A 20,055-nucleotide genomic window follows, 5' to 3' on the forward strand; every position below is an offset into this window, starting at 1 on the left:
TAGCCTATAGTTTCCTTTCTTCTGCCCCTCTCCCTTCTCAAATAGTGGTGTGACATTTGCAATTTTCCAGTCTTCCAGAAGCTAGCGATTCTTGAAGGATCATTACTAATGCTTCCAGGATCTCTTCAGCCAGCTCTTTCAGAACCCTGGGGTGTACTCCATCTGGTCCAGGTGACTTATCTACCTTCAGACCTTTCAACATCCCAGGCACCTTCTCCATAGTAATAGCAACTACACTCACTTCTGTCCCCTGTCATTCTTTCGACATACTGCTAGTGTCCTCTACAGTGAAGAACGGCACAAAATATTTATTCAGTCATTTGCTATTTCCTTGTCCCCGTTACTAGCTCTCTAGCATCATCGTCCAGTGGTCCAATATCCACTCTCACCTCTCATTTACACTTTATACATCTGAAAAAAATTTCACCACCCTCTTTGATATTATTGACTAGCTTACCTTCATATTTAACCTCACTTTCTCAGTTGCCTCTGCTGGTTTTTAAAAGCTTCCCAATCCTCTAACTTCCCACATGTCTTTGCTCTATTATACGCCCTCTCTTTGGCTTTTATGTTGTTTTTGACTTCTCTCGTCAGCCACAGTTGCATCATCCTCCTTTAGAATACTTCTTCGTTGGGAAGAATCTCTCCTGTGCCTTCCAAACTGCTTCCTGGAATTCCACCCATTGTTGCTCTGCCATCATCCCTGCCAGTGTTCTTTTCCAATCAATTCTGGCCAACTCCTTTCTCTTGCCTCTGTAATTCTCTTCACTCCATGTAACATGACTTCAGCTTCTTTCTCTCTCGAATTGCGGGTGGCTTCCATCATATTATGTTCACTTTCTCCTAAGGTCCCTTTACCTTCAGCTCTCTACTCAAATCTGGTTCACTGCACAACACCCAATCCCAAACAGCTGATTCCCCTAGTGGGATCAACCACAAACTACTCTAAAGAGCCACCTCATAGACATTCTACAAATCCCCTCTTTTGGGATCCAGCACCAACCTGATTTTTCCAGTCTACCTGAACTTTGAAATTCTCCATTACTATTCATAACATTTCCCTCTACACGTCTTCTCTATCTCTCATTGTAATTTACATCCCCCATCCTGGCTACTGTCCGGAGGCCTCTGGGTCTTTTTACCCTTACAGTTTCCTAACTCTACCCACAAGAGCTCTGCATTTCCCGATCCTATGTCACCTCTAGAGATTTGATTTCATTTTTTACCAACAGAACCATCCCTCCCTGCCTATCTGCCTGTCCTTTTGATAACAATGTGCATCCTTGGATGTTAAGCTCCCAACTATGATCTTCCTTCTGGGACGATTTCAGTTATGCATTAGGGTCATATCTACCAATCTCTAACTGAGCTACAAGACAGCGTGCAGAAGAGGTTCACCAGCATGCTTGTGTGTGTGTGTGCGCGCATGTGCTGGTGTGTGTGCGCACGGGTCTGCACGTGGCTGTGTGGGGTAGGAAGCACCTGACCTGTACAACACTTCCCCCTCTGCCTCTGGGGCATCACAAGCAACGTGTGTCATCTGATCCAGCGCCTCAACGCCAAGCAGCTCTGTGAAAGCTCCTCCTCTACTCGGAACCCTCCCCCTCAGCCGCAGAGTCACTGTGGTGGGCAGAGGTGACTGCTGCCTGATATAGTCACAGCGGCCTGACACTGCTCACACAATGACTGCACTCCCCTGCACGTAATCGGGAACAGGCATGGCTCCCCACTGCTGACTGGACACCCCCCCACCACAGTTCTGAACCGCCAGGGGAACAGCACAACTGAGACTGCTGGTGTGAGAGGGGAGGGGAGAATGTCGGGGGGCTGCAGGGAGAACGAGGGTACAGAACACAGCGTGTCACCAGCTCATTCTCTGCCGCAGCCTGGAAGGTTGATGATTCATTCCCAGAACCCATGAAGGCTCAGACTGCAATTCTAATTCACAAACCACAGAGAGACATGGTGGGAGGAAGTTTATTATGCTGCAGACTCATTCTATCACACGCTGAGCACAGGAAGGCAGGCATTTTGATGAGGTGGTGACAGCGGGTAAACCACCATTTCTGGTACGTCGGAGGCCGAGGAGCTGATTTCAAACCCCACTCAGCATTTGTCCATCCCTGCACCTTATGAGGAAAGATTGAGCAAGCGAAGACTTTTCCCTTTGGAGTAAAGGATGAGAGATGCCTTGGTAGAGGTGTACAGAGTGATGAGAGGCAGAGATCGAGCGGGCAACCAGAGACTCTGTCCCAGGATGGAAATGGATAACAGAAGGGGGCATAATTTTAGGGTAATTAGAGGAAAGTATGCTGGGGTGATGCCAGAGGTGCTGGCAGAGGCAGATACGTTAGGAACATTTAAGAGACTCTTAGATAGGCATATGGATGATAGAAAAATAGAGGGTTATGCAGGAGGGAAGAGTTAGGTCGATCTTAGAATAGGTTAAAAGGTTGGCACACTGTCCTGCAGCTGTCTGGTCTGTCATTTGCAAGGTCACGTTTGAACTGCAGGGGAGCTGCCATAGTAACCACATGCTCAGCTCCAGTTACATCCCGGGGCATTGGTGGAGTCCACATTGTCCCCAGCGTGGAATGTCTCTCTGTTTTCAGAGATTCACTGACACAAAATTGTCAATCCCCACCTGCACGTTCCCCGCTCCCCTACCTCGCACCCACATTCCATTCTAATGTCATCTCTAACTTGCAGGTGGAGCCCGCCATAGCGGAAATGATCCTTTATTCCCACAGCTCGGATAGGAGCTGCCTCCTGTCACTGGCCAGTCTGACTACACGGGATGTTATACAGGGGGCTGGGGTGCCGGGAGAAGCAGATAGATTAGGGACGTTTTAGAGGCACAGGGTGATATTAAAATGGAGGTCTTTGTGGGAAGGTTAGATTGATCTCGGAGTAGTGCACTGCAATGTTCCGTATCTCCCTGAACAGACTCTTGTACAGTGGAAGTTAACTCTCAATCTCCCAGTCTACCTCATCCTGACCCTTGCCCTCGAGTGGCCAGCCTGTCTCAGTAGCTGTAATTGCAGGTGACCATCTTACTTGCTTTTCTTGTGAGACATTGTCGATGTGGAACGCTGCAAGTCCGATTCACTGATAGCTGCTTGGATCAGCCGTGGCGAGGACTGGGCCTCGAGAAACACAGAAAACCGACAGCACAACACAGGCCCTTCGGCCCACAATGCTGTGCCGAACATGTACTTACTTTAGAAATTACCCACAGCCCTCTATTGTTCTAAGCTCCATGTAGCTGTCCAGGAGTTTCTTAGAAGACTCTATCATATCCATCTCCACCACTGTTGCCGGCAGCCCATTCCACTCACTCACCACTCTCTGAGTAAAAAACTTACCCGACATCTCCTCTGTTCCTACTTCCAAACACCTTAAAACTGTGCCCTCTCGTGCTAGCCATTTCAGCCCTGGGAAAAAGCCTCTGACTATCCACACGATTAATGCCTCTCAATCATCTTGTCACCTCTATCTAAGGGTGGTAGTACTGAGAAGAGATCCATATCACGCAGCCTCTGTCTGTAACCCAACAACTGATTCGGAAGTTCGGTTAGGTACATAGAAGATAAGACGGAAAAAAGTGGAGAGAAAATTTACAAGGATGTTTCCGGGACATGGGTTACAGAGAAGGGCTGAATAGGTTAGGACTTTATTCCCTGGAGCGTAGGAGAATGAGGGGAGATTCGATAGTATACAAAATTATGAGGAGTAATGACAAAGTAAACGCAAGCAAGCCTTTTCCACTGAGATTGGGTGAGACTAGAGGTCATATGTTAAGGGTGAAAGGTGAAATGTTTAAAGGGAATTTCTTCACTCAAAGGGTAGTGAGAGAGTGGAACAAGCTACCAGTGGAAATGGTAGATGTGGACTTGACTGAAACATTGAAGAGGTTTGGATAGGTATGTGGATGGGAGGGGTATGGACAGCTATGTTCTGAGTGCAGATCAATGAGATTAGACACAATAACAGTTCATAAGACATAGGAGCAGAATTAGGCCATTCAGCCCATTAAGCCATTCCATGATAGCTGATTCTGGATCCCATTCAACCTCATACACCTGCCTTCTTGCCATATCCTTTGATGCCCTGACTGATCAGGAAATTATCAACTACCTTAAATATACCCACGGACTTGGCCTCCACCGCGGTCTGTAGCAGTCTTCCACAGATTCACAACTCTCTAGCTTAAACAATTCCTCCTTACCTCTGTTCTAATGGGTCGCCCCTCAATGTTGAGGCTGCACCCTCTAGTTCTGGGTACTCCCAGCACAGGAAACATCCTCTCCACATCCACCTTATCCAGTCCTTTCAACATGAGATACCTTTCAATGAGGTCCCAATTCTAGTGAGTACAGGCCCAAAGCTGCCAAACGCTCCTCGTGAACTCTCTCCAATGACAACACATCCTTTCTGAGATATGGGGCCCAAAACTGTTGACAATACTCCAAGTGCAGCCTGACCAGCATCTTATAAAGCCTCGGCATTATCTCCTTGCTCTTATATTCTCTTCCCCTTGAAATGAATGCCATCGAATTTGCCCTCTTTATCACAGGCTCAACCTGTAAATTAACCTTCTGGGAGCCTTGCACGAGGACTCCTAAGTCCCTCCGCACCTCTGATGTTTGAACCTCCTCCCTGTTTAGATAACAGTCCGCACTACTGCTCCTTTTACCAAAATGCATTTTCATACATTTCCCAACATTTTTTGGCCACTTCCAATTTGTCCAAGCCCTGCTGTAATCACATTGCTTCCTCAGCACTACCTACCCCTCCACCTATCTTCGTATCATCCACAAAACCATCGAGACCATTATCTACATCACTGACAATGTGAAAAGTAACAGTCCCAAAACTGACCCCTGAGGAACACCATCACCCACAGGCTCCCCATCCAGAAAGGCCCCCTCCTGCCTGTCAGCCATCCTCTACCCATACCGATATCTTTCCTGTAATCCCATAGGATTTTATCATGTTAAGCAGCCTCATGAGTGGCAATTCATCAAAAGCCTTTTAAAAATCCAAGTAAATGCCATCCACTGCCTCCCCCATGCCCATCCTGTTGTTACATCCTTGAAGAACTCTAACAGATTCGTCAGGGGAGATTTCCCTTCACGGAAATCAGGCTGACTTTGACTAATTTTATAGTTAGTGTCCAAAGCATGGACTAGATGGGCCAAAGGGCCTGTTTCTGTGCTGAAGTGCTGGAAGACTCTATTATCCGTTTATTGCTGCTTAAATTTCACCGAAACCCCCTGAGGTAACACAGTTCTCTCCACTCCAGTCAGGGTAAACTTGTGCACACTCTGGGAACACTTCACTCTGACATTACAGAGTCACCACCCCTTCTCCCACCAGCGTTTCGTGCTCATCTCCAGTTCCCTCTGTGAATCACTGTGGTCCTCCCGATGAAGGGTGACCCATAGTGGGGAGTGACGGAATGGTGAGATTACCCAGACAGGGGGTGTGTGACTGGGGAACCTGTGGGTGGGGGGGTGTGACTGGGAGGGGAACCTGTGGGTGGGGGGTGTGTGACTGGATGGGGATCCTGTGGGAGGGTGTGTGTGACTGGGGAACCTCTGGGTGGGGGTGTGTGACTGGATGGGGATCCTGTGGGAGGGGGTGTGTGACTGGGGATCCTGTGGGTGGGGGTGTGTGACTGGATGGGGATCCTGTGGGTGGGGGTGTGTGACTGGATGGGGATCCTGTGGGAGGGTGTGTGTGACTGGGGATCCTGTGGGCGGGGGTGTGTGACTGGATGGGGATCCTGTGGGAGGGGGTGTGTGACTGGGGAACCTCTGGGTGGGGGTGTGTGACTGGATGGGGATCCTGTGGATGGGGTGTGTGTGACTGGGGATCCTGTGGGTGGGGTGTGTGACTGGGGATTCTGTGGGTGGGGGTGTGTGACTGGATGGGGATCCTGTGGGAGGGTGTGTGTGACTGGGGATCCTGTGGGTGGGGGTGTGTGACTGGATGGGGATCCTGTGGGAGGGGGTGTGTGACTGGGGAACCTCTGGGTGGGGGTGTGTGACTGGATGGGGATCCTGTGGGAGGGGGTGTGTGACTGGGGATCCTGTGGGTGGGGGTGTGAGACTGGATGGGGATCCTGTGGGAGGGGGTGTGTGACTGGGGATCCTGTGGGTGGGGGTCTGTGACTGGGGAACTTGTGGGTGGGGGTGTGTGACTGGGTGGGGATCCTGTGGGTGGGGGGGTGACTGGATGGGGATCCTGTGGGTGGGGGTGTGTGACTGGATGAGGAACTTGTGGGTGGGGGTGTGAGACTGGGAGGGGAACCTGTGGGAGGGGGTGTGTGACTGGATGGGGATCCTGTGGGAGGGTGTGTGTGACTGGGGATTCTGTGGGTGGGGGTGTGTGACTGGATGGGGATCCTGTGGGAGGGTGTGTGTGACTGGGGATCCTGTGGGTGGGGGTGTGTGACTGGATGGGGATCCTGTGGGTGGGGGTGTGTGACTGGGGATCCTGTGGGTGGGGGTGTGAGACTGGATGGGGATCCTGTGGGAGGGGGTGTGTGACTGGGGATCCTGTGGGTGGGGGTCTGTGACTGGGGAACCTGTGGGTGGGGGTCTGTGACTGGGTGGGGATCCTGTGGGTGGGGGGGTGACTGGATGGGGATCCTGTGGGTGGGGGTGTGTGACTGGATGAGGAACTTGTGGGTGGGGGTGTGAGACTGGGAGGGGAACCTGTGAGTGGGGGTGTGTGACTGGATGGGGATCCTGTGGGTGGGGGTGTGAGACTGGGAGGGGAACCTGTGAGTGGGGGTGTGTGACTGGGGATCCTGTGGGTGGGGGTGTGAGACTGGGAGGGGAACCTGTGGGTGGGGGTGTGTGACTGGGGATCCTGTGGGTGAGGGTGTGAGTCTGGATGGGGATCCTGTGGGAGGGGGTGTGTGACTGGGGATCCTGTGGGTGGGGGTCTGTGACTGGGGAACCTGTGGGTGGGGGTCTGTGACTGGGTGGGGATCCTGTGGGTGGGGGGGGTGACTGGATGGGGATCCTGTGGGTGGGGGTGTGTGACTGGATGAGGAACTTGTGGGTGGGGGTGTGAGACTGGGAGGGGAACCTGTGAGTGGGGGTGTGTGACTGGATGGGGATCCTGTGGGTGGGGGTATGAGACTGGGAGGGGAACCTGTGAGTGGGGGTGTGTGACTGGGGATCCTGTGGGTGGGGGTGTGAGACTGGGAGGGGAACCTGTGGGTGGGGGTGTGTGACTGGGGATCCTGTGGGTGAGGGTGTGACTGGGGACCTTGTGGGTGAGGGTGTGTGACTGGGCGGGGAACCTGTGGGTGGGTGGGTGTATGTGACTGGGGAACTTGTGGGTGGGGGTGTGTGACTGGGGAACCTGTGGGCGGGGTGTTCCTGCTGCCCCTGTCTGTCTGGATGGGTGAGGTTGTGGGTCCGGGAGGAGCTGTTGGAGTCGCCTGGGTGAGCAGCCGCGGGACGTTGTGTAGACGGAACACGCTGCGGTCACGGTGTGTGTTGGTGGGAGCGAGTGTTGTGGAGTGTGGATGGGCCACAGATTCGGCGGACTGATTTGTCTTGAATGTCGCTGATCTTGTTTAGATTTTCAAACCTTAACCAAAGGTTTTATTGTACTGAAATATTTTTCTGTTATTTTCCAGTGCAATCTTAATCCTAGCAGCTAATCAAGGCCCCACCCACTCTGACATTCTCTCTTCTCACACCCCATTGGGCAGAAGATGCAAAATACTAAAAACTCGTACCAATAGGATCGAGGACAGCTCCAGGGCATTGGCATCTGTATTGGTTTATCAGTGTCACATGCACGGAGATACAGTGAGAAGCTTGTTCTGCACACTGTCCATACCGATCAGATCATTACACAGTACATTGAGGTAGAATCAGGGAAATGCAGAATGCAGAAAGAAGTGTCACAGTCACAGAGAGTGCAATGGAGATGAACAATAAAGTACAAGGTCATAACGAGGTAGACTGTGAGGCCAAGTCCATCTTATTGTACAGGATCTTCATTCAAGAGTCTGATTACAGTGGAGTGGAAGTTGTCCATGACCCTGGTGGGACGTGCTTTCAGGCTTCTGTATCTTCTGCCCCTTGGGAGGATACAGAAGAGGGAATCTCTGAGGAGAGAGGTCTTTGATGATGCTGGCTGCTTTACTGAGGATGTGACAGAGCCCATGGATGTGGTGAGCTGTGTCCCAGCTCTGCAGTTTCTTGTCCTTACCATTTTGCATTACCAAGCAGAACGCTTTCTATAGTGCCTCAGTAGAAATCAGACAGTCCCCAAGTACAGTAAGGATTCTAGACTGCACAATCTACCTCATTCTTATCTTGCACCTTCTTGTGTGACTGCAGTACACTTCCTTCTGCATTCTGCTTTCCCTCATACTACCTCAATACAGCGTGCAATGATTTGATTGGGTGACAGGGTGGAGACGCGTCGCTACCACAGGAAGAGTAAGGCACTCTCTCCCTCCACTAGCTTGCAGGCCACCCTTGAGCGAGACTTGATTATGCAACCTTTGATGCCAGGCAGAGAATTTCTAAAGAGTATTGATAATGTAAAGACGCTGCCCAGAAGGCAATGGCAAATCAGTTGTGTAGAAAGATCTACCAAGAACAATCATGGTCATGGAAAAATCATGATCACCTGGGTGATATGATGTGGCATATAATGATGACGATGAATGACTTGCTCAATATAAATGGTATTCAAGACAAGCTTTTCACTGTACAGAATGTACTGCTTTGCCAATTTATCTACTAATCCATGAGCTCCACACCTTTCGTTCTGTGAACCCCTCAGACAGGTCAGGCTGGTTACTGGATGGAGGTGACTGGCAGCAAACACAAGGGGCAATTGTGTCTTTTTTTAAGAGATCTGTATTTCAGTCACAACGCGTCAGGCTCTAAACACTGAGAATCTCAGGCTTGCAGTAGTTCCCTGTAAACATCTGCAAATTCCTCCTCTGCGCAGCCTGGCTTTGTCTGGAACTCGTGCCCCGAACAAGGGACTCTGCAGGTGCAGGAAATCTGCAGCAACACACACAATGTGCTGGGGGATCTCAACGGGTCAGGCAGCATCTATGGAGAGGAATTTACGCTCAATGTTTCGGGCCAAGACCCTTCATTAGGACTCATTGTACCAGGGAACTGTTCAATAGTCTTATAACAGCAGGAAAGAAGCTGCCCTTGAACCTGGCAATCTGTCCTTTCAGGGTTTCGTCTCCTCTGCCCAATGGGAAAGGGAGAAGACAGAACGTCTGGGGCGGGTGGGGTCTTTGGTAATTACACTGAGACAATGAGAAGTTGGACCGTGTCCATAGAGGGGGCAGATGGTCCCTCTGATGTGCTGATCTGTGTCCGCCCTCTCTGGAGTTTCCTGTGGCCACAGCATCTCGAATGTGCTGTCAAAGAAGGTGCTGGAATCAGCTACAATCTAATAGGTGAGGTACAGCAGGGAATGGATCGAAAACAACTAACTTCTCTACTATCCTTGTCCTTCCAGCTTGTAGAGGACCTCTAACCCAATGGATCACATCAATTTCTCCAACATCCAGTAATTCAGATGGAGTGGACAAGGAGAGGACATTTCCTGTAGTGGGGAAGTCTAGGTCCAGATGGCATGGCATCAGAATAGAGGGGCGTCCATTTAGAACAGAGATGAGGAGGGGAGGGATGTTTTTAGCCAGAGGGTGGTGAATCTGTGGAATTCATTGCCACAGATGGCTATGGAGGAAAGGTCACTGGGCATATTAAAAACAGAGGTTGATTACTTCCTGATTACTCAGGGCAGGAGAAAGGGGTTGAGAGGTTTAATAAATCAAAGTAAAAGAGCAGGGAAGGGTCAATGAGCAACTGTGAGTTGTTGGCTGGTTCACCAGGAGAGCAGTTTGGTTTGGTGTTCACTGGGTCACTCCTCCACCCATGGTCTGCTTCAGTATCACATAACACGTCCACTTGGAACCCTGCCTGGTATTTCATTAGGAGTTTGAGGAGATTTGGTATGTTACCAAATTTCTAGAGAAAACCCCTAGCTCACTCAATTATTCTCATAAAACGTGCTCCTTAATCGAGGAAAAAACTCCTGGTAAATCTCCTCCGTGCTCTCTACAGCATCCAGATCCTTCTGGGTCGGAACTGAGCACAATTCTCCAAATAAAGGCTTAGTGGGAATTTTTGACCCCACTAGCCCTTAAGACCATAAGACACAACAGCCAAATCAGCCCATTCAGCCCATTGAGTATGCGCTGCTATCCCAAAATGGCTGATTTATTATCCCTCTCAACCTCCTGCCTTCTGCCTGTAACCTTTGACATTAGTAATTAAGTACTTATCAACATTGGCTTTAAATATACCCAACGACCGATTCCACAGCCATCAGTGGCAATAAATACCACAGCCTCACTCTCTGGCTAAAGAAATTCCTGCTTATCCCTGTCTTAAAGGGATTAAGTACTGTGGGAAGCATTCTAACTCATTGCGTCATCGTGTGGCGTGGACAGGATTGGGAAAAGCTGCAGAGACTTGCAGACTTAGTCAGCAGCACCAGCCTCCCCAGCAACAAGGACATCTTCAAAAGGCAATGCCTCAAAATGGCAGCATCCATCATTAAGAACCCCTTCATCAGGGTCAGGCCAAAATATCAACCCTTTGTTCTTTTTCATATATGCTGCCTGACATGCTGAGTTCTACGTGTGTCACTCTGAATTTCCAGTATCTGCAGCATCTTGTGTTTATAACCAATGAGGATAAAGGAGAGGTAAAAAGCCAACCAATGGAAATACAGGAAGGCTAACCAATAGTGACAAAGCAATGCAGAATGCTAACCAATACAGATAAAAACAATTCAGTAAGCTAACCAATGGGGATAAAAGAGATACAGAAAGCTAACCAATGGGGACAAAGGATACTCGAGGATAACCAATGGTGGGAAAGGAAGCACAGAAGCAAACCAATGAGGACCAAGGAGACTCCAAAGCCAAGCAGTCATGATAAATCAGATGCAGAAGGTTAGCCAATAGGGAGAAAGGTCACTCCAAAGACTAACGAATCGTGGTAGCATTCAGAAGGAGATGTGCCAGTCTCTTAGAAAAAGGGTTTGCAGGATGTTGGTGGGAGGGCAGGGATAGGTGTATCTCACCAGGTCGAATAACCTCGGTATATTCAATAAGCTGTACAGTACAGAATCAAGACCTTCAGGCCAAAGCTCATGGTGATGTTTCTTCTCCACAAAACGGCTTCACTGTCCATTCATGGGACAGCGACATAGATGTCGAGGCCGCCATTCGTTGCCCAGACTCTGTTGTGGGGTAGTTTGGGAGTCAAATCGAGACTAGATAAAGAGGACAGATTCCCTCCCCTGATGGCCACCAGGCAGCACCGTGGGCTGTTAAGCGATGACTTGGCAGATGCCAGGTTTCCGACACTCCACCATGGGAGAGGCACAGCTCCACCAGACAGGCAGAGAAGAGTGCTGGTGTTACCCCAGGTGGAATGAGGGGCAGCTTCACACAGCAGGCTGGGTGGGGGAGTAGCCTGATTCTGAGAGGCGTAGACCATGAGGCACAGGAATAAAATTAGGCCATTCGGCCCATCAAGTCTGTGCCACCATTTCATCATGGCTGATCCATTCCTTCTCCGCCCATCTCTCCTGCCTTCTCCCTGTAACCTTCGATGCCCTGACTAACCAAGAACCTATCGACCTCTACCTTAAATATATCCAACAACCTGGTCTCCACACAGCCGTCTGTCGCAACGAATTTCAGATGCACCACCCTCTGGCAAACCTTCCTCCTGATCTCTGTTCTAAATGGACACCCCTCCACTCTGAGTGTGAGAGACACACCTGTGACTCCTGAGTCAGAGGGGGCAGGTTCAGAAAATTAAAAACAGCCAACAGATTTCTTCAGGTGTCCCATGGAAAGCATTGCAACACAGTCTTGTGTGGAGAGAAAACGCTGCAGAAAGCTGTGGGCTCAGCCTCTCCAGCAACGAGAGGTGGTGTCTCAAAAAGGCATCGTCCATCACGAAGGACCCTCGCTTCCAGGACCTGCCCTCTTCCCGTTACTACAAGCAGGGAGGGGGGACAGAGACTGAAGACACACACTCAGACTGGCTTCTCCTCTTCCACCTCTCTGACTGGCTCATCAACCATGGACACGGCCTCAGCATTCCTTTTCACTTCCTTGTGCACTATTTATTTAATAACTATGCAGTTTTCCGTTATAATTTATAAATTTCATGAGGTCTGCGGGTGATAATAAACCTGGTTCTGATTCTAGGGAAGAGAAAGAAAATGTCTGCATTAACGACGAGATTAGGGCTCAGGAGGGGAGCTTGTGTCCAGCAGGAGACGTGTGCGTCAGCACAGGAAGGAAGCATCAGCAGAATGACTTGAAACCCATCGTGATGTGGCAACTGGTTTGCTGCCTTTCCACCACAGGTCCACTCTTTCACAGACAACAACAGGTCTGTAGGAAGAGGGGAGGGAGAGTCAGAACATGCCAGGGTAGGAGGCCCTCCTCACTTCCTCCAGAACACAATGAACAAGCCCAGAGATAGTTTTTACACTTCTGTATGTCTTCAATTACAGTTCCAGTTTCCACTTCACTCAGCCACATTAATGACTGTACAAGGAGCAACTGATATCTGCCTGCAGGCGTATTCCTGGGCCTTTCCTTCCAGTTTGGTGGTCTGACAGAGGGGATGCAGTGAGGCATAATCACAAGAGATTCTGCAGAAGCTGGGAATCCAGCACAACAAACACAAGATGCTGGAGGAACTCAGCAGGCCAGGTAGCGTCTACGGACAGGAATAAACAGTCGATATTTCTGGCGGAGACCCTTCAACATCCCCTCACTAAAACTCGCAGGCAGCACAGTGGCGTAGTGATTAGTCAAACAGTATTATAGTGCAAGTGATTTGGGCTCAATTCCCAAGCTGTCTGTAAGGAGTTTGTACGTTCTCCCCATGACTGCATTGGTTTCCTCCCACAGTCCAAAGACATACCAGTTAGGGTTGGTAATTTACAGTCGTGGTTCTGGCACACCACCCGAGGGCGGTGGGGAAGAGGGGGAGGGAGAGGGAGAGGGAGAGGGAAGGTGAGCAGGTGCACAGCTGCACAATAACTGAAATGCTCCCGTGTACATAGTCTTTGTTGCCGCACAGCTGAAAATTTCTTTTATATAATGTTTCATTAAAATGCTGCTCAGTTTTCAAGCCATGTATAAATTTCCTGTTCAGAGCAAAGGCTAGTCCGCACAGCTGTAAAATAAATTCGAGGGAATGCTGCTGTTACATAATCTTGTTTAAAGCCAAGCCCACTGCTACCACTCAAGAGGCTCCCTGGGGTGGTACACGAGGGCTCCCTCACCAGTAACAGAGCCTCACTAGGCAAGCAGCCACGTCCGGTGGGACGTTAACCACGTCACCCATTGTGACGTTTCCCAAATGTTGTTGTGTCGGGTACAGGAAACCACACCCTGCAGCAAGTCACTGGTTCACTGTAGCTCACTGATCACCACACTTCAGCACTGGCATCAGTCACCAGGTCCCAACAGTGAAATTCATTCCAATTTATGTGGTATTAGTTGCTCCACACCAAACTAAACATGGGACACTTAGCGTGAAAGAAGCTCTGTTCACTTTCTTTGTGATCGTCTGCAAGAAGGTGCATTAGACTCGTTTTGAACTCAGACACATGGAGGATAGAAAAATGGAGGTTATGTGGGAGGGAAAAAGTCAGATTCATCTTAGAGAGGGTTAAAAGGTCGACACAATGTGAAGGCTTGGACTGTGCTGTAACATCCATGTTCTAAAACGTGGGTACAGTATGGGGGGGGTGGAACGCAGAGGACTTTTACATGACAAGTGGTGGGAGTGTACAACATTCTATCGGGGTGGTGTAGAGGCAGGTACATTAGAGACATTAAAGAGACTCTTAGATAGGAAACTGGAGGGAGGGAAGGGTTCGATTGATCTTAGAATAGGTTAAAAGTTTGGCACAAAATCATGGGCTGAAGGGCACGTGAAGTGTTGTACTCTACTGTTCTACTATGAGGGGGCATAGTGAGATATATGAGATGTCTGGAGGGAAGTACAGGGCGGACGCCGGAGGCAGGAGTAGTGCGTAGAATGCCCTGTCATGAGTAGGTGTAGAGGCAGATAGTTTCGGGACGTTTCTGAATCCAAATCACTGGCATGTGTCGTGACATTTGTTGTCTTTGAGGCAGCAGTACAATTCAATATATAATGGAGAAAATAACTGCACTACAGTAAGCATATATCAAATAGTTGCAATAAATAAGTAGTGTGGAAATAGAAATGAAAAAGTGGTGAGGTAGTGTTGGTGGGTTCGGAAGGCAGAGGGAAAGAGCTGTTTCTGAATTGTTGAGTGTGTACCTCCTTCCTGCTGGTGGTAATGAGAACAAGGCGTGTCCTGGGTGATGGGGGTCCTTCACAATGTAAGCCACCTTTCACTGGCATCGTTCCTTGAAGATGTGCTGGATACTGCAGAGGCTGGTACCCATGATGAAGCTGATTGAGTTGACAACTGTCTGCAGCCTGTTTCGATCCTGTGCAGTAGACCACCTCCCCTACACCAGACGATGATGCAGCCACTTAGAATGTTCTCTGCAGTACATCGGCAAAAATTTGCGAGTGTCTTTGTTGACATACAAACTCCTCAAACTCCTGATGGAATGTAGCCGTTGTTGTGCCTCCTTTGTAGCTGCATTGATATATATATAGTCCAGGACAGACCCTCAGAGATATTGACAGCCAGGAAATTGAAATTGTAAACTCTTTCCACTTCTGATCCCTCTATGAGGACTCATGGTAGGGAGGTGGTTCTACGAGGGGAAGGATTCTTCCAGAGTGGCTGATACACAGAGGAGGTGGAGGAATCAGACACAGTTTAGACTGGTACTTCAATGGATGGGGTACAGAAGGGGAGAGTTTTAATGTGGGCATATGGGTTTAGTGTGTGTTGGATGGCATGATGTGTACCGGTTAGCGCAAACATTCTGCAGTGCCAGCTGTGAGATCCGGGTTCAGTTCCTGCCACAGTCTGTAGGAATTTGTACCTTCTCCGCGTGGTTTCCCGTCCGGTGCCCGTTTCCTCCCACATTCCAAGGACGTACGGGTTAGGGTCATGCCACGTTGGTGCTGGCAGCGTTGCGGCCCGTGTGGGCTGCCACAGCAGAACCCTCACTGATTTAATTTGATGCAAAAGACACTTTTCAAAGTTTAGATGTACGTAAGACAAATTAAGCCCATCATGAGATGAAATCACTGCACCCAAGAGACAGACATTAAACTAGGCAAGGACACAGTCCTAATGAGGGGGGATCGGACTAGAGTAGATCAGAGGTTACAGGCCTGGGGCTCACAGACCCCTATGCTTGATGCTGAAAAAGTGGGAGTTCCTGATGTAGATGGACAGTAGAGGTCAGCAGGACACAGAGTGGCCAAAAGGGCCCTTTTGTTGTATGGCTCTAAGACTCACTCACTTGATGTCAGCAAAGGAGAGTCCGTGAGGAACAATTCAAAGATGGCTGGAAATTGAAGGCAAACAGCAGGTAGGAAAGGTATTTGAGTAGATCTGATGAGCCGGGTGTTTTGATAAAGCCCTCACCACGTGAGCTGGGCTCCAGGTGTCAGATCAACAGCATCACACCTCAGTGGTTTCAGCAGATTCTAGCATTTTCCGACAGGTTACGATGGAGAGCATTCTGACTCGTTGCATCATCATCTGGTGCGGAGGCTCCGACGTATCGATCGGAAGGAGCTGCAGAGCATTGTAGACTCATCGTGGGCACAATCCTCCCCACCAGTGGGGCCGTCTTCAAAAGGCGATGCCTCAGGAAGGCAGCATCCATCAGTAAGGACCCTCACCACCCAGGACATGCTCTCTTCTCATTACCACCAGGAGGTACACCAGAGTGAAGACACACACTCAACCGTTCAGAAACAGCTTCTTTCCCTCTGCCGTCAGATTTCTCGATGGTCCATGAACCCATGAACACTCTCTCACTATTTTGCTCTCTTTTTCTACTTTTAAGGACTTTTTAACAATTCATGTTTTCAGTTTTTTTATTTGCATGATCGCCCCATTATAGGAGAGACGTTGAGGCTTTGGAGAAGGAGCAGAAGAGGTTTACCAGGACTCTGTCTGCATTAGAGGGCACATGCTCTAACCAGAGGTTGGACAAAGCTGGTTTTTTCCCTGTGCTGGGCTGTACTGTTCATTGTTCTATTTTGTAATTGCTCTACGTTTGCACGCTTGTTTTCGTCAGTCTTTATGTAGATTTTCAGATATTCTGCTGTATCCCTTTTTGCTGTAAGCGCTGGCAAGAAAATGACTCTCAAGACACCTTGATAATAAATTTACTTGGACTGCTCTTTGACTTTTGAGGGCAGAATAGGGTTGGTTAAATGGATGGTCTGGTCAGTCCAGACTTGATGGCCCATAGGGTCTGTTTCTGTGCTGAATCTCCCTCCGACCAAGATGGGCTCGAGGGTTCAGAGTTCAGGTCCTTGCCATCAGCTCCCGCCAATGCCCAGACCAAGCCACGTTCTTGATTTAAAACATGAGAGACACTTAATCCCAACAGCGTGACCTTAATTCTCCTCAGTTCCTCTGAGAATTTGAATTTAACTCTTTTTGTGAAGTAACTTGATATTTATTTTGCATCATTTCAGATTATGCATTTGATGATTTGCATAAAATTCAGTAGAATTAACAGAGTTGTGTGCCAGAGAGATCACTGTGTGAATGGCCTGACGAGCAGTGAGCATATTTGATGTCACAGAGAAATAACTAGGGAGTGAGATTCATTGAGGGAGCTCCTCCTGAGGTCTAGCACAGACACAACGGGCCAAATAACCTTCTTTGCAATAATTGGGAATTAGTAATTGGATCCCACGGAGCAGAGGAGCAATCTAGGGGAATGCAATTCAAATGGAAGAGTTATGCAGTAATTAGTGCAATCGCTTTTCAACGCCAGCGGTCGCTAATCGGGGTTCAATTCCCACCACGATCCGAAAGGAATCTGTATGTGAGCAGAGTGGCAAGCAAAGCAGCATCTTTCTCCATGTCAGGCAGGCCCCCCACCCGAGCCCGTCCGGTCTCCCTCTCCATCAGGTACGTGTCCCACGCCACAGTTTGGGCACAGTTGCTGCTCTGCATTCACTGGGCTCCCGGACCAACTTGGCTCGCCTCAGTGCCCAATTCACTCTGCAGCCATTGCTCCATCTATCAGGTTTCAATTGTTTTTGATTTGGACAATTTGTCCTCTTTTCCATGTTGGATGCCCTATTGGCCTTGTATTCCATTTACTTACTCATTCATCTAATGACTGTGTTTCTGTATTTTGTGGGCGCCTACAAGAAGATGAATCTTATGTGCTATATATTCGGATTATAAATTTGAGCTTTGCACTGTGACCACGTGAATTTCCTCCCACTGTCCGAAGACGTACGGGTTAGTGCCAGCGAGTGGTGGGCGTGCTGTGTGGGTGCCGGAAGCACGGTGACCCTTGCGGGCTGCCCCCAGCACAGCCTCAGACTGTGCTGCTGATTGACGCATTTCACCCAACGTTTCAAGCTCATCTAATCTTCCTCCTATATTCCAAAGGTGTTTGGGTTAGTAGGCTAATTGGTCACCTGGGTGTGAGTGGGCTTGACGCCCTGCAACATCTCAAAATAAAGAAATAAAAGAGAATCCTCAGCACAGGGAAAGCTTCAGGGTCTTCTATACTAATGCAATCACATGATGATCACATCTCACACACGTGCAAAGGTGCTTCTCGTTTGGGTGCTCGAGCAGTAGCCAGCAGAAGTTTATTCGTTCAGATTGCGATTTCCCAGTGCAGACAAACCTCGTGCCCTCACCCCTGGTGTCAGCTCTGTAGTGCGTTTCATATTTGGGTAGTATTGTAAATATATTGTTTCGTTAAGCATTCTCTGCTTGTTTACATCACTCATTACAGGTCATATGTAAACGTATGTGACTGACATACATAACACACCACGTCATGTTTATGCACCTCACCAAAGAGAAACTAGATACACAAGGGACCCCGGCTCCCGTGGGATATTTGTGTACTCAGACCCTCAGTCCCGACAGTGTGTGGGATCTCTGTCCCTGGAAGGTTTGATACCATCCATGTGAATTTCTTTGTCCGAGCAAAGGTGTTTGAACATTCAGAGGTGTCTCCCACTGTCAGCCCCAGTTACTGGAATCGTGTTGAATCATCTTTGGTCATAAGTACTTTGGGTCTGAGAGCCTCCACTGAGTGTGTCTCCAGGAGATCTCCTGCTTGCTGTGATTAATAAAGATCACCAGAATCAGTGGAGTTTCTCCGACCGACCACTCTGCCTTTCACCTGGCGTCGGAGATCAAACCGCCGTGTACCCGCGGCTGAAATCATCACCAGATCATGGGACCGATCGAGTCGTCAGCCAGTGCCTGCTTCCCTGGGTGGAAGTGGCTAATGCAAGAGGGCATCATTTTAAGGTGTTTGGAGGGAAGATTGTGGGGGGGGGGGAGTATTTTTACACAGAGTGACCAGTCTGTGCCGCGCACTGCGGGGGGTGGCCGGAGGCAGATACATCCAGCACATTTCAGAGATGGAAGGAAGATGGAGGGAAGGGTTAGATTGAGTTTGGAGTAGGTTGACCGGTCACATCGTCGTGACCTGCACAGGCTTGTAATGTCCCATGTCCTAACTAGTCCACATGGGTGAGCCCTCTCACCCAGTACCGGGAGTGCAAGTGAAGCTTATGGAATCAGAACGTCTATCTCACTAACCAGGCAGTTCCAGTGTTTGGAACCTCTTACAGTTCAGTAACAGAGACACTGAGGCACAACACCAGTCCAGAGATATTTGCAAATCCAGGTTAGCAACAACTCTAGACAGAAGGCTTTAGTTCACAAAATGTATTCCAGTGAGTACTGCCAGCAAAGGCCGGGCAGATTGCTGATACCGATATTTTAATTTCCAAATCTACCAATTAAAAATAGAACTGGCAGATTGGTGTAGGAAGCCTTGTCAATTCTTGATAGATGTCCAAGGAGATATTATGGAACAAATTAAACAGCAACAAGATATTAATTCTACACGTGACATAATCACAAAACCATATAAGGCAAAACTAAACACACTGTCCAAAGCCTCTTGTCTCCCGCCCACCTCGGCGGATGGAATCTCTCCCCAGTCAAGGTCTGACCTACCCAGAAATGAGGGCTTTACTCACCTCCACCATTCTTGTAGCAGAGATACGGGAACCTCCAGACATTGCCAAGCCCGATGAACCCCCCGGCGACAGATAGAATGAAGTCGAGCTTGCTGGCCCATTTCTCCCGCTGGACCTTGCCATCTGCCTCGTCCTCTGGTCTTGTCCCAGGGCTCTTCCCAGGGGAGGGCTTCAGGATGTCCTTGTGAAAATCTTTTAAGCAATGCATCTTTTCACCCCGGGCCATTCCTGAGCTCATTCACACAGAAAGCATCCCGACACAGGCGCGCACACACACACAAACACACACACAAACACACACACACACACACACACACACACACACACACACACACACACAAACACACACGCGCGCGCACACACACACACACACACACACACACAAACACACGCACACACACAAACACACACACACACACACAAACACACACGCGCGCGCACACACACACACACACACACACACACAAACACACGCACACACACAAACACACACACACAAACACACACACACACACACACACACAAACACACACGCGCGCACACACACACAAACACACACACACACACACGCACACACACACAGGCGCGCACCGACACAGACACACACAGATACAGCAACGGGTATATACATACATACAGGGGTACACACATACACCCACAAACACAGGGGCATACACACATATAAACATACAGAGGTATACAGACACGCGCGCGCACACACACACACATGTACACCCACAAACACCCCCGTACACACACACACACAAACACCCCCGTA

The 20,055-nt window shown here is 49.2% G+C and overlaps 1 protein-coding gene across 4 annotated transcripts in view; it reads right to left on the reverse strand.

Moving 5' to 3' along the window:
* Nucleotides 1-20,055, reverse strand: part of LOC132377676 (sodium- and chloride-dependent taurine transporter-like) — a 60,626-nt gene that overhangs the window by 38,898 nt on the left and 1,673 nt on the right. For 3 of the 4 annotated variants that reach the window (XM_059943902.1, XM_059943901.1, XM_059943903.1), the window contains one exon: nt 19,278-19,505. In XM_059943902.1, coding sequence (XP_059799885.1) covers nt 19,278-19,503 — 226 coding nt within the window. In that variant the 5' untranslated portion in view covers nt 19,504-19,505. Of the gene's footprint in view, nt 1-19,277; nt 19,516-20,055 lie in introns of those variants that run through there. The other variant, XM_059943900.1, reaches the window with a different exon arrangement.

Source organism: Hypanus sabinus, chromosome 19, assembly GCF_030144855.1.
Source record: "Hypanus sabinus isolate sHypSab1 chromosome 19, sHypSab1.hap1, whole genome shotgun sequence".
In the NCBI taxonomy this organism is placed as follows: Eukaryota; Metazoa; Chordata; class Chondrichthyes; order Myliobatiformes; family Dasyatidae; genus Hypanus; species Hypanus sabinus.